The sequence below is a fragment of the Fulmarus glacialis genome, unplaced genomic scaffold, assembly GCF_000690835.1.
Source record: "Fulmarus glacialis isolate BGI_N327 unplaced genomic scaffold, ASM69083v1 scaffold20081, whole genome shotgun sequence".
NCBI lineage: Eukaryota > Metazoa > Chordata > Aves > Procellariiformes > Procellariidae > Fulmarus > Fulmarus glacialis.
Window position 1 is genome coordinate 1 of NW_009193648.1, and position 14,253 is coordinate 14,253.

Below are 14,253 nucleotides of genomic sequence, written 5' to 3' on the forward strand. Positions count from 1 at the left end.
CGGCCCACCGTCCCCGCCGGAGGGTAGCGGTCCGCGGGTCTTGCCGGGGACTGAGGGCTCTGACTCCCCTCTCCCCCCGCCGCCATTTCCCGAGCAGGTGCCGTGAAACCGCGGGTCAGTTGCAGCAGAGAACTGGAACTGAAAACGACCCTGCGGGAGCTGGTCATCTACATCGTCTTCCTGACAGACCTCTGCATACGTAAGTCATCAAATGCCTGAGGCGACTTCAACTGTTTACAAATAATGAATGTGTAAGCTCTTTCAGTATTTACTCCTTACTCCACCTGTCGTCCACGCAAAAGTGTCACTTCAGTCAAAATTGCTCTGACTGCCTTTTTCTAGCAGCGTGACTTAATGACGACTGAAGGGGAGAAGCAAGGTTAGAAGCTGTTGCCATCCTCTAATTTCAGCCTGCGAGCATCCCCTCTTTGCCCCTTCTTTCCAGTGACGTTTGGCATGGTGAGCACGGACATGTACTACCTGAACAAAGTCTTGTCCCATCTCTTCCTGGAGCCCTCCTCCTCCGAGGACGACAGGAGTGGTTTCAGGAGTATTAGGAGCAGAGATGATTTCTGGAGGGTAAGGCTTTCATTGCAAAGATGTTTTCTTGGAGAACAACCAAGGGAAGAAGCTCCTAGTGTTAATTCGGAGCAACAGAGTCTTGTGGTTCTCCTAAAAGCCATGTGCTAGATGTTGTGCTTTCCACTGAAGAAAGGCAAATAACTTCTTAAAATGCATATAGAGAAATTCTGGGTACAAAAAATAATACTGATACTTCTGAATAGTCAGTCAAGGAAAACAATTGTGCATCATATTCTCAATATTAGGCTTGGTCTGAAAAGAGCTTCAATAAAAACAGATTTTGGGTTTACAGTTCTTTTGACTTTCAGCTGTTAAAGAAAAAAAATTTATGATTTCCACTGGGGCAGCCACCAGAACGTACCATCTTGATTCACCTCGTTTGCTGTTCTATCGTATTTCAGGGATGGCTGCAAAACACATCTCTCTTTTCAGTACTAGGTGGAGGACTTCCCAAAATTACCAGCATTGCCCAGCTGACAGCAGAAGGCAAAGTTTCTCACCCGACTCCTCCTTAAAAATGGAAATGCCTGGTTATAACAATTAATTTGGAAGCATTGTACTCCCTCTTATCATGGTGTCTGTTATTGCTACTCCATAAAATAGTGAGCCCTTGCTATATAATGTGTGTGCTGATGTACTAGAAATGGTTGTAATACGTGCTCAGATGGTGCCAGACCATGGGGGCATGTTGTTTTGCACTTGGAATAATGTTATCCCCAAGCTTAATGTTCTTTATCTGCATCTAAGAAACACACAGAAAAAAGAGGGATTTTTTCCCCGCCTTCAAAAATAAATACTTCTTCATTTAGATGCAGATGACTAAAAACCTAGTCAGAAATACATGCCAAAACAGATCTTCAGAGATTAAGATAACCAACAGATTTTGTTAAAACAACCTATAATGTTTGTGTTTAAACATATTTGTTTAGAATTCAGAATTCTTCAGAATTTTTCAGTTAAACCTCAAACAGACATATGTTGTAGTCTTACCCTGAATAATCCCATTACATGTCTCTGATAAAATTGCATAGGGAACAGAATTGTCTCATAGCAAAAAGATGTAAATATGTTGTATTTATAAGACAGTGTATAGGTGGGAATTGTTTGTATTCTAGCTTAGACTCTGTACCTAAAAGTAACCTGAGAACCCTGTAGAGATTTGTATGCTGAAAAGTGGGGTAACCCTGGTATTTAAATCTTCTTTTGAATCTTTAACCTCACTTGTACATATAGTTTGCAGAGGGACCCCTCTTGGATGGACTCTACTGGGACAAATGGTATAACAACATGACGTTAACCCTGCAGAACAACAACAGCCATATTTACTATGAGAATTTGCTGTTAGGAGTAGCCCAGATTCGCCAGCTGAAAGTACGCAACAACACTTGCTCCATCTACCCATATTTCCATACTTTTTTAGAAGGCTGTTACAGTGAATATCATTATCAAGCTGAAGACAGATCTGACTTTGGTCTAAGGAATGAATCTGAGTAAGTCATCCTACTTCAGCACAGAAATGTTTTTGAAAACCTTAATGCAACTATTCTTCAGTTAGTAACAACTGTACATGCAATTAGCTGAGTTTTTCTCTTGTTTAGATTGAGATAAACCATGGATTTGTTTTTGTGCCAACATTATAGACAGGAATTTGCCATGGGAAGTTTATAGCGGAGAGACAGGAAGAACTGGAAAAGCAAGCCCAGTTCAGCAAAAGCTCATGTTGTGGACCTATCTCCACTAACATCTCTGGAGAAATGCTCAATTATATGAGGCCTGAATTTAAATCACATGTTTATAAATTGGAATCATGCTAAAATGCTCTGGAAGCAGAGCCAAAAGGTCTGCTTCACACACTGCATTTACCATTGATTTAACCTAATGAAAGAACGGGCGAACACACGACAGTAACAATGAACTACGTAAACCAGAGATATTCCATTTACCTATAAAGGTTTTAAGGTAATAAACTGTCTGGCCCACGTTGGGTGAGATCCCAATTGATAAGCAATTGCTGTTTTGTGGATGTACTGAGTATTTAGCAAGTAAGAGAAATGGGAATATTTTCAGGCCATGTGTCTCATGCATACTTCATGTAAAGAGAAGTGTTTTCTAAAGGTCTGGCTTAAATAGTCAGTTGTGGATGCAGAACAACACAAGAACTGTTCTTGTGTTTATGCAAGGATTGTATAAAATAAAAGTTAAAGCTTACTTCAGTCCAGTTTCCATAAGCTGAGCTGCTCTGTTCTCCCATTTCTGATAGATGGAAATACACCTCAGCCCCCTCGTTATCCCCATGGTATTGGGGATCTATGGGCTTGTACAGCAGTGGAGGATATATGTTCACCTTACCTAAATCGAAGCAGGAGAGTGTGGAGAAGTTGGTGTTTCTCAGGCAGAACAGCTGGCTTACTAGAGGAACCAGGGTTGTATTTACCGACTTCTCAACATACAACGCTAACATAAACCTCTTCTGCGTAATCAAGTGAGTTCTTACCTTTACTACATATGAAATCCAATTTACTGAGGCATGATGCTTCCATAAGGAGACAAGGAAAGGCTGGTCACCTCAGGCATATGTAGCCATGTTTCTCAGGTAGCAGCTGGCAAGACAGTAATTCATTAAAAATACAGAAGTTTCGTTAGTGCAGGGAGCAGACTCGGATCCTTCCTTTCACAGTTTTTTTTTAATAGTTGGTGTCTGGTCTGTACAGCTGATTGCTGCTGTCTGTTGGAATAGTTTTCATAGCCTTTTGCAAGGTCAAAGACTGGATTATTAGTCCTGTTGTCAGCTAGTGGAGGAAAAAGACTCAGGGTAGGGTGAACGTTTCTTTAAAGACTTTTAACCAAATGCCATAGCTGGAGTATCCCAAGAGCTTCTCTTTTTCCCCTCAACCTTCCCTACTATGTAATACTCTTTTCATGAGGGACATAGCGTGGCCCTTACAAGAAAATCTTGCGGATGTAGTAAGGTATTATTAATGTCGTAAAAATTAATATTAGAAAATTAAGGGCTGAGTTGATTTAAAGGGATGATAACTAACACCAGTCTCCAATTTTTTTCAGGTTGGTGGTAGAGTTCCCTGCTACCGGGGGTGCTCTTACCTCCTCACATTTCTATTCTGTGAAGCTCCTCAGATACGTCACGTATTATGATTACTTCCTGGCTTCTTGTGAAATCGCCTTTTGCCTCTTTATCTTTACATTCATAATCCAGGAAGCTATAAAAATAATAAAACTGAAAATGGAATATTTCAGAAGTGCCTGGAACTGGCTGGAGTTGCTGCTGCTGGTGGTGAGCTACCCCTTGACTTTCACCTTGCTGCTTGCCAGCCTAGGCCAGCACTGGATAGACACCCAGCGAGCCAGAACAGCCCAAATCTGTGTCTGGTTGGAGTCAGTCACCCACCGTTCTACACTGAAGAGGCCACATGGCCCACCACAGTTCAGCACGCTTGAACTCTTTTCTAGCCTTGCTGTCAACTTGCTGTGGCTCCATGTCGTTTCTACTCATTGTCCGCGTTGTTTGCTTTAGCCTTAATCTTTGCAGAGCAGGGAAGCACTAGCGCGTAACAGAGCTAACACAGTAAAATTAGAACGTATGCAGCATGTTACATGTTACATAGCACAAGCTCAGAATTATCACAGTACAATTACAAATGATTTGGCCAATAAAGTCTAATATATACAGTTTATGACAAAACATCTAAAAAGCTCAGGTTCTTCAAATCTAACCACGGGCCTTTTGAAATCAGTACAGTCTTTCCTGTGCAAAGTGACAAGTTTGAAGAGAGGGGGTGTAGCTGGACTTCCATTTCACTGGCTTCTGCTTTCCTTCAGGTATCCATCCTTGCCATTGCCTTCAACATCTACCGCACTGTAAAAGTGTCCCTGCTAATGGAAGAGCTGTTGTCTGATGCCTATGAATATCCAGACTTCTATTCCCTTGCATTCTGGCAAGTCCTTTACAACAACATGATTGCTGTCAACATCTTCTTTGCTTGGATAAAGGTATTGGTTCTTACTCTCTTTTTTTGTACTCAAGAATCATAGTGTTTCTAAGCATAGCATAAATGTTCACTTTTACCTTTTCATGGGTGAATTGCAAAGATGGGGCTAAAAGGGACACTTTTGTTTATAAGATTCCAGAAGAGTTTAAAATTATCTCCTTCTCATAAGCATTGGTCACACAAATTCCAAGCCCATCTTAAAAAAAATTTTGCACATGGGCAGCTGTCTCCATTGTTGCAGCTGGGAAATTACCATGGCCAAACAGCCTCCTCAAACTCGGTCTTTTCCTAGACCCAGTATTACCTAGGTCACAACCTGACCTATACAGGTGGCATGGCTGTAATAGGTGAAGCTATACATAGCTTTTATAGCCAAAAGCTATGAAAACAGTAGCTACTTTTTAACTGCAGAGGAAGGCAAAATGTGTCTGAACTTGATTCAGAAGTGGCTTTGTGCCAGGACACCTTTAATTTCATTCTTACTTGCAAACAGATTTGCTGATCTCTGGACAGAGTAGCAAACTTCTCTAAGATCAGGGGCTACTTTTGTTCCTAACCAGGTGCTTTGGGGCCAAACCAGTCCTGCATGTTTTCATGCCACTGTCCCTAATCTACTAAACCCTGCTGGCCCTGACTGGGGCAGACATCAGTGACTTTGGTTTGGGTGGCCTCAGTGTTCCCAGTGATGGATGAAACTTCCCAAAGCTTTGCCTGATCCCAGACTGCTTACAGGCCCTCTCTCCCCTAAGGTATTTGTAAAACTCGCAGCCGCTTTGTGCTCGGCAACAGGCAGGGGAGGTGTTCACATCTGCCAGAAGAGATCACACTTTACAGTCATGCCCCAAGTACCTGAACGTAAGCTATCATGAAAGCTCATGTCCTTTTAAAATAAACAGGCTTTTGGTCTTCCTCCACCTCCCAGGCCGAGGCTGCAGGAAGCAGCTGTTTGGGAGCACTGGTTGTAACCAGTTCTGTGGGCAGTCTTCCTTGTTACATCCATTCTGTACCCCAGCTGCATGTTCCTCCTGCATCATCCTCCCCTCAGACTGATTACCGTTAATTTAGTAGCACAACTGTGTTTATAATGAATGACTGTCACTGAACAAGACTTTTGTTCAGGCCTTGTTTCAGATCCAAAGTAAAAGAGAGATCCTTACCAACTCAGCCCGTCAGGGAATCCCTGGATACAGGAGGGTGGTATGGCTCGCAGTCTCCTTGACCAGGGGTCCACATCTGCTAGAGCTGATTCCACACACCAGTACCCAGCAAAGACCTGTCTACACACTATTAGCTTTAGTACATAAACATATTTGCCCTGCAGAATATTTATCTTCTCCAGAAATACACCAAATCCTAGTTCTCCTTACAGATACATCCCATGCAACTTATTTCTAGGTATGACTTCACCTGTAAATTACAATTACAGATAATATTCCAGAAATTCTGTTAAGAAGTTGCAATATATTTTGATCCCCCAGTAACAATATGTTTTGTTCTCTTGCAGATATTTAAATATGTAAGCTTTAACAAAACAATGACACAACTGTCCTCCACTTTATCTCGCTGTGCCAAAGACATCATTGGATTTGCCATCATGTTCTTCATCATTTTCTTTGCCTATGCCCAGTTAGGCTATCTGGTCTTTGGGTCGCAAGTTGAAGAGTTTTCCACTTTCCAAAACTGCATGTATGCTACTTTCTAAAGTTTTTGATACAAAACCCGCAGCTGGTGCAGGTGCAAACCAGTTTCTGCTAAGCAGAACTAAAGGGTATAGGTCTCCAACACTTAAGCTTATTTCATAGAGTAAAACCAACTTTGTTGGCCCTACAGTCTGTTTACCAAAGCCTTCATATGTTCAAGAGGACCACATGTACATTAAACAGGTCAGGGAAGCATAAGAAGGGGAAGCTCGGGAGCAGTTCACCCAGTGGAGCTACTAGTCCCCACAGCTCTCAACACAACTTTGCCATGTGTAACCAGGCCCCGGGACAACTGGGCAGGCCTGGCAGCAGGCTGTTCTCTTTTGCCTCTTCCAAAAAGCTACCCAGCAGACATGCCACTGGGTACGTGATACAGTCCCCAGCACGAAAACCCCAGCAGAACCGCTTGAGACACTCAAGTGGCTCAGAGCACAAGCTGAGCATGTTTGCAAACAGGAATTACAGCTCTTAAGAAAACATCCAGCTGCAAAGCCAAGAGTCCCCAAATCCCATCTGCTGGCTCTGTTAACTTTCTTCCGCAGATTTTTTTTCAGCCACTCACTGTAGCAACAACAACAGATCAATTCCAGGTGCCAGCTGGAGCTGGTTTTGATGGTCCTTGCACCTTGTAGCAACCCTAACCTGTCGCCCGCAGTGTACGTTGTGGTTTAGCCCATGGCTATGTTTTTTACAACTTTAGAGAGATATCTTTAGTGTACCAGATTGTTTGAAAGCAGCTTTTCATGTAAAATTAAGGCACTTCTAAAGCAGAAAAACAGCTCATTTTGGATCCTCTTGGATGTGATACAGTTCTAAGATGCTGCAATACAGAGAAAAAAATATTTATTTGTCTTAGCTAGGAATAAAATCCCCTATGGGGGGGACATAGGGACCCACACTGTTACCTTGTACTAACAGAAGATGAGGGATCATGAAGCTAGAACAGAAGGGAAATAATTTGAAAAAAAACCCAAACAAAACAAAACAAAACCAGGTGATTTATCCAAAATGAAAGTATTTTCTCATACAAGCCATTTAAAAATTCCTTTGTACTTTCAAATTCTCAAATAGATGCTAAATGCTCAATTTACTATTGCAGTATTATCCTGGCTTGCCTTTTGATTTCTGTGACTAAGGTAACAGTGAATCAGTCTCAATTGTATCTACTGCCTTTTTTTTTTTTTTAAATAATGCTTACAAATACTTCTCTTTAGGAGAGGCCAGTCAACCTCATTCTTGTATTTTTTACTCCCAGCTTTACACAGTTTCGTATTGTGCTGGGAGATTTTAATTTTGAAACCATAGAAGCAGCAAACAGAATCCTTGGACCTATTTACTTCATCACATTTGTATTCTTTGTGTTCTTCGTATTGCTGGTAGGTATCATCTTAAAAATGCTTATACTTTTGCATAAGCAGTAGAGAAGAACTGTTGTATAGTGCTCTGAGACAGTGTTTTTCACCCCAAGATGACACTGGGCTTGCCCTGGCTGCCCCTCAGCACACCTGGGCAGAGAAACACTCTGAATTCTTTTGCAGGAGTTCCCAGCAGGCAAGACATTTCGCAGCTCTCCCTTCCTCTGGGGCTTTTGCACCACAAAACAAGCATATTGCACGTTTCACTCTACTACACCACCCATTTCTTGAGATTTTAATTTCTGAAAACTTAATTGGGTGAAAACTGCATAATGTCAGCCTTGTCAGGTAGGAGGGTTAAAGAGAGACTTTGATGGGACTGTGTAGGTGCAGGTTTGCTTTATCAGTTAGATTGATGTTTTCATTCATTACTTCAGATTGAAACATCATCTGAAAAAGCTACAAGTATACGACAGGAAATCCATTACCTCCAAGGAACTGGGCCTTTTAGCTGATACTGCAGATGGGAAATAAGTGATTTGTCTCCCAAAAATATTCCCTAAGACTATCAGATAATTTAACTGCATTAGGAGCACATCTGCACCCAGCAAAGCTCTTCAATTCCGTTAGTTATGTGCCCTGGCATGGAACAGCCCCCAAAACAACAGCCCCAGCATAATACAAATGCAATTTCCAGAAACAAGTATCTAACTGCATTCTTCCTGTGCAGAACATGTTTTTGGCTATTATAAATGACACCTATTCAGAAGTCAAGGCAGACTTTGAAGTGATACCCACTCAAGAACTTCAGATCAGAGACCTCCTTAGACGGGTAAGTAAACACTTCTGTAACTACCTCATTTAATTCAAGATAAGAGGAGGAATTCTAAGCTACATCACTAGCAAAGAGCCTTAAACAGCTGGGCCATAACCATTTAAGAATACCCAATATTTTTGTTTTTAACTTCAAATAAACATTTGACAGATAGACATCCTTCCATCAAACCCACAGGAGCTCCTAATGGTAAGAGTAGCATATGAGTTGGGCTACAAGGAGCCTACCTTTACTTCACCCTTTGAAACACAGTATTTAAGACCAGCCTGGTTTGTGATATATCCCATTATCAGCTTTCTTCAGAGCTTACTGTTGCTGCTCTTCCAAACAGAGAAACTAAAAATTATCTCTGCATGGGAAGGCAAGACAAGTTAAAATACGTACCTTTAAAACTCTACAAAGTTCAGACCATTTTTATGTGCCAGAAGTGAGTACAAAAGGGAAACAAATCTTTCCCAAAAAAAAGAAATTATGACCTCCTCCTTTCCTGCCAAATGCGTACACTGAAGCCAAAGAGATTGCATGCAGTTCTGTTGCTGGGACAAGTCAGTACCTCTGCCTAGAAACCTGACTTTAACTGGGGAACACAGCATCACCAGTGAGATAAGTAAGATTGAGATAGGTGTGGGATGAGAGACCTGCGCATTCAGACTGCGTTTCTCCAAGTTGGCCTACCCTGACCACTCTGTAGAGGAGGTCTGGCAGCCGTATCTACCTGAAATTTTCCTGTAGGATTTTATGAGCGGCATAGACAAAAGTTACATCGCTTCTGCAAAGCCTAGCTTTCATTAAGGAAAAGGAAGGAGCCAGGATACAGCTAGTCTGGTCAGCAACAGCACAGCTTAGAATGCCCCACCCAAGGTCTTTCTCCTACTTAACCGGGACTGTAGTTAAGATTAAACTGAATATGCCTGAAAACAGCAGCTCTTACTGGATTTGGTTGGCTATTACCTTCAGGAATTTCATGACAAATCTGAGATACAGCAGGGTAAGTTCTCTGAGCTGAGCTAAGGGAACAAGGAAAGTGATAGACTGGTGGGATTTCTGTTTTAATTGCCAGGGCATTATGCTGACGGTTTGTTCCTTGCATTCAAGTTCTTGTGCAAAAGTGTCTCTGGTTAAACGCAAGCCATTTAACATGCCTGACTTTCCCTGTCTATGTTCAGAGCTGCAATAAGGCCCTTGTTAAGCTCAAGTTGAAGAAACCAGAGATGGATACAACTGCAGCGGACGAGAGCTTGGAAAGGTAGGATCTCAGCATTTGCTGTTACCCCCTGTACTGAGCACAGACATATTCTCACAGGACTTCTGTCTCTTCTCATTTGTGTGAATGACAAGCAAGGAATTTTCAGCCACTGAAAGAAAGGATATTTCTAAGCTTTCCAATGGAGACAGTGCTAATGAAAAGGTAGGCTTTATTCTTTCCTATATTCTTAGAAACTGCTGATTATATTTCAGAAGTTGAATAATACAAAAGGAGTCACAGTTGTCCCCACTGTTACTTAGAAAAGCTATTTCTCCACAGGATACTAGTTTTAACATCATAGGAATAGCAAAAGCTAGACCTATAAATAAAGACTAATTATGCCCAAAACTTCAAATGAAAGCTTATTCAGGCAAGGCCACACACTACAATAGCAGAGCTGACAGTAGGGCAAGATCAGGGTGTCTTAGCAATGTCATAAAGTTGTGAGCTGGGCATTTGCCCAAATGTTAAACAGACATATGGAAAACAAACAAGTTTTACAGCAATCTCTTGGGTCATAGGCTGCATCTACAGCAAGAAGAAAGTTTACTGTAGCTTCCTTTTGCTTTACAAAAAGGAGGTTTCCAGCAAGCTTTGGTAGTTCCGTATCTGGGGTAAGCCTGTGCAAGTACTTCTAAAACATTTTTGAAAAACCACTTCTACAACACGAGAGGGAAACGCCCCTCGGCTAGCTGTAAACACTACTACACACAATGCTTGCAATCTCTCTCAACTCTGAAAAGAAAAGTGTATTCCTAGATCCTGTCTTTTTGGAAGGGCCAGAAGGAAAATCTACTTTCAGATGGAGAACATTTTTCTCCCCAAAATTGCATGTCTTTTCCTGCATGTGTGCCCCCTCCCTCCATGAGTGACTGTGTCACAGGTGTCCCAGGGAGCCATGCTGGCTTTGCAATTTTTTTTTTTTTTTTTTTTTTTTTTTAAATCTCTCTGGTGTTGAATAGAGCCATCTGAAGTCATCAGAGCTGCAGAAAGGGAAAGAACAACTTTGTCAGAAGTATCCATCTACTGAGGACACTGTGACAGACTCGGTCACAGCTCAAAGCTACGTCTCCACTGCAGAATTTCAGCAGTAAGTGTGTCTGAGTCTGTTCTTGCAGTTTTATTTCCATCCCCAGGCAGCTGGAGCCCTAGCTGAAACCCTCGCCAAGTGACAACCTGAGAGACAGATCAACACGAAGTCAGTGATTTTAAGATATTTTAAGTGCTCTTATACTGACTGACAACAGCTGCCCTCCGGGAGGGAAGAAGGAAACAACAGAATTTAGTAGAGCAGCTTGTAAGGACGTCAGTCAAGAATGAGGTGGGACAAGAATTTAAAATATTGTCACTCTTCCAGAAGATCTCTGTGTGGCTGCCAGGGAGGGGGACAGAGACTGTAAGACCTTGTGCTTGTGAAGGGCTGTTTCAGGACCTCGACCCTTGGCAGCTGACACAAGTGAGCAGAGGAGGGTTGCAAATGCAAGTGTAAGGGCAGCGCCATCTCAAGGATACGTGGCTGTGTTTGTGTGTTCCAGGCTCTTCAGCTATACAGCCCAGTTGGGGAAGGAATTAAATAGCACTAACGCAAAACTCAAGAGAATTGTGAAAAGCATGCAACAACTGAAGGATACTGCAGGCAAGACGGCACAGTAAAATGCACGAGTTCATCTGATAGCAGAGATGGCCTGACTCTTCACAGTTTAAATAAATCCAGAGTCCCCATCCCCTCCCTCCCCCCTTTTTTTCTAATAATGTTAATAAATGTTAATAAAGGTAACACCACTGTTGCTTCTGGGTCTTTCCTCTGAGAGTTTCAGGTGCTGCTTTAGCTCTGAGAAAAACTGACCAACCTTGCTGGAGTTCTGGTAGGCATCTCTACAAATGCCTGAGCGACATTTATTCCTCCGCCTTGTTTTGGGGCTGCTGTGGGACAGAGACGTGTAACCGAGAGCAGGCCATGAGCGATGGCAGCACCCCGGGCCCGCTCCGAACCCTCCTCTCGATCGCTGGCCCGATGTAGCCCTGTGCCACCCTCAATCGCCAGGCACAGTCCAGCACACGGGTCATCAGCCCTCGCTTCCCCAGACCGCTTTCTTGTGCCAATGCATCTGCTGCCAAGGTTAATGCTTATTTCTCAACAATTCTTGTTCCAGGCACCTGTTGCTTCCAGAACAGGTTAACTCTTGCCTTCAGAGAAAAAAAAAAAATTGCTCTTTCAGGAAATCAGTCATTTGTTTTGATCGGGCCCTAACAGCTGGAACCACCAGAGGGCGATTTGCTTCACCCTTGCACCAGCCTGAATTTTCAAAACGTCCTTTTTATTCCTAAATCCATTTATACCTGTTGCCTTAGAGACAAGGTGTCACGTTCAGGCCAGAAACTGTCTGCTCCTACGTAGTCATTAATATTTGTTCATTACGGGGACTCAGCCACAGGAAGAAGTAAGGCATGTCCAAATGCCGTCTGACCATGCCGTGAGAGAACACGGGGCCATCACCAGGCTGCAACACCTGCACCACGCAGCCCCTGCCCTAGGGAAGCTGGGCATCTCAGCTCATGCATGACGCGCAACCCCCAGCCTCCAAAGGATCCTGAAACTTCTGTAAATCCTCCAAGGATTTACAATATTATAAAGCTTTATGTCCTGCAGAGCACTATCAAGCTACTACAGAGTCTCTGGTCTCTCTGCGTCTAATCACGCTGTGGAGGAGCTGTCTCACGGGGCGGGGAGCAGACAGGCGTTTGAAGGGCCCCAGAGAGAGCTTGCTTCAGCCCCGCAGCACAATGCAGCCATGCACTCGTTTGCCTGTCAGGGTTCACCGATTTTGTACTTCAGTCTCCTGGCCAAGCCAAGACACCCTCTCTTCTAAAAGGGACCAGTTTAAAATAAAACCACCTCTTCCCTTCACTTCCAAAGGGTTCTTGTCGCTATGCAGTATCCCAGGACCCTTGTCCCAGAAAACATAGGTCACCGATGAACTTTTTATCTTGATTACTCAATAGCCTGACATGCAGGAAAGCAGATGTATCGCACCTTCGGCATCTCCAACCTTTCCTCCTCCTGGCAACCCCTCTCATACAAAGAAGTCTCGAAACCTTTAGCCAGTTACTTACCCAGAACTTCATGGAAGGGCTTTCAAGCACTCCTCATCCTTGCTCTACTACTCTGGGGCACAGAAACGCTCTTTATAGCCTGCCTCACTTTTCCCAGCAGGCTCTTTGCCCTGCAATCACATAATGGCTCAAGCAAACCTCTTTGAAGAGGTAAAGCTTGGAATACTATAGATTTGCATTATCTCAGAACTGGTTCTTCAGCAAGGAAGATCTGTCCCAGTATCACTGAGCTTTTTGCACCCTCAAAAATATCTGTTTCTCCTCCATTTTGACTAATGGTGTCTAAACCAGGGTTATTTTCCTTCATAAAAATCTTCTTGGTTCATTGCTTTGTAGCACGTGGGTTTTAAACAGTTCCCAGCAAACCACTATTTGAGGGATTTTTGTCCTCTCATTAGCATCTTGATCAGAGCAAGCTTTGTTGAATAAATAATGCTACGGAACATGGAGGAACAGATGTGGAACAGATCTATAGCAACCTTGTTCATTCTTCGAGACAGTGTCCTAAGAATTTGTGCTTTCTTTTTCTCCTATCTTCAGAGGAAAGACGTGTCATCAAAGGGAAAGTTATTCTGTCCCACCCTAAAGAACGTACTGAAGTCTGCCTTCTGTCTCCTCTCCCTCACTTGCTCCCTTGACTTCCTAGTTGTTTTTCTTCTTCCCATTTACCTGCACTGCCACACATCCACAGTCTTCACCTTCAGGAGTTCTTCTGCCCCCTGCCAGGCCTTAGGCTGAAGAAGGGTGGATTTACAGAAAATACAACACAAGAGTCAGTTTGAAAGACCTCAGTCACTTTTCACATGAACTTACATCAATATACTATGAAAAAAGTCAATTTGGTCCAAAGGAAAAGCATCCTCTTGTGTTTACAGAAGTGTGTGCAATAGCAGTGTTTGCTGGCCACAAACTGCAGTAACTGCTGTGGTACCGATTTTAAGGTTAAAAGATCATTATGGATCTCTTAGATACACAACCAAATACTGCTCATCAGCTGAAGGTGTATTCATTGGCAGTGAATTAATTAGCCCAGTAATGGTAGAATCAGCTCTCTACCCCATCTACTTCCGAAGCTGCTACTGTTGGAGCAGGAAGGAGCGAGACTCACAGTTTGCTCCTGCGTCATCACGCAGCAGGCTGGCACCCTAGCAGGAACCGAAGGCCACATCGCACGATAAGCCAAGCTGTCAGTTCAGGAGCCGATATGGTCACTGCCCTGCTGTCGCTGCCGAGAGGCACAGTCTAAACAGGTAAAGTAAGGCTTAAACTGCTGTAGCTTCATCAAGGGCTGTCACAGCACCTGAGCCACCGCCAGCGCTGGTGGCTCTGCCAGCAGGCTGCGGAATTCGGACCTGCCTCAGCAACACCCTGAAACTACAAACACATGTAGGAACAGCGAAGGACTCGGCACTTG

General features: G+C 43.2%; 1 protein-coding gene across 1 annotated transcript; it reads left to right on the plus strand.

Annotated features, from left to right (window-relative positions):
• Window positions 1–94: 94 nt before the first annotated feature.
• Window positions 95–11,378, plus strand: PKD2L2 (polycystic kidney disease 2-like 2; the record flags this gene model as incomplete). Its single annotated transcript, XM_009587532.1, has 13 exons — window positions 95–199; window positions 446–579; window positions 1,816–2,072; window positions 2,843–3,064; window positions 3,646–3,874; window positions 4,420–4,590; window positions 6,094–6,275; window positions 7,545–7,665; window positions 8,375–8,476; window positions 9,646–9,725; window positions 9,818–9,887; window positions 10,688–10,815; window positions 11,261–11,378. Coding segments are annotated over 13 exons (1,919 nt in total), but the record flags the coding sequence as incomplete, so codon positions are not given.
• Window positions 11,379–14,253: the final 2,875 nt, after the last annotated feature.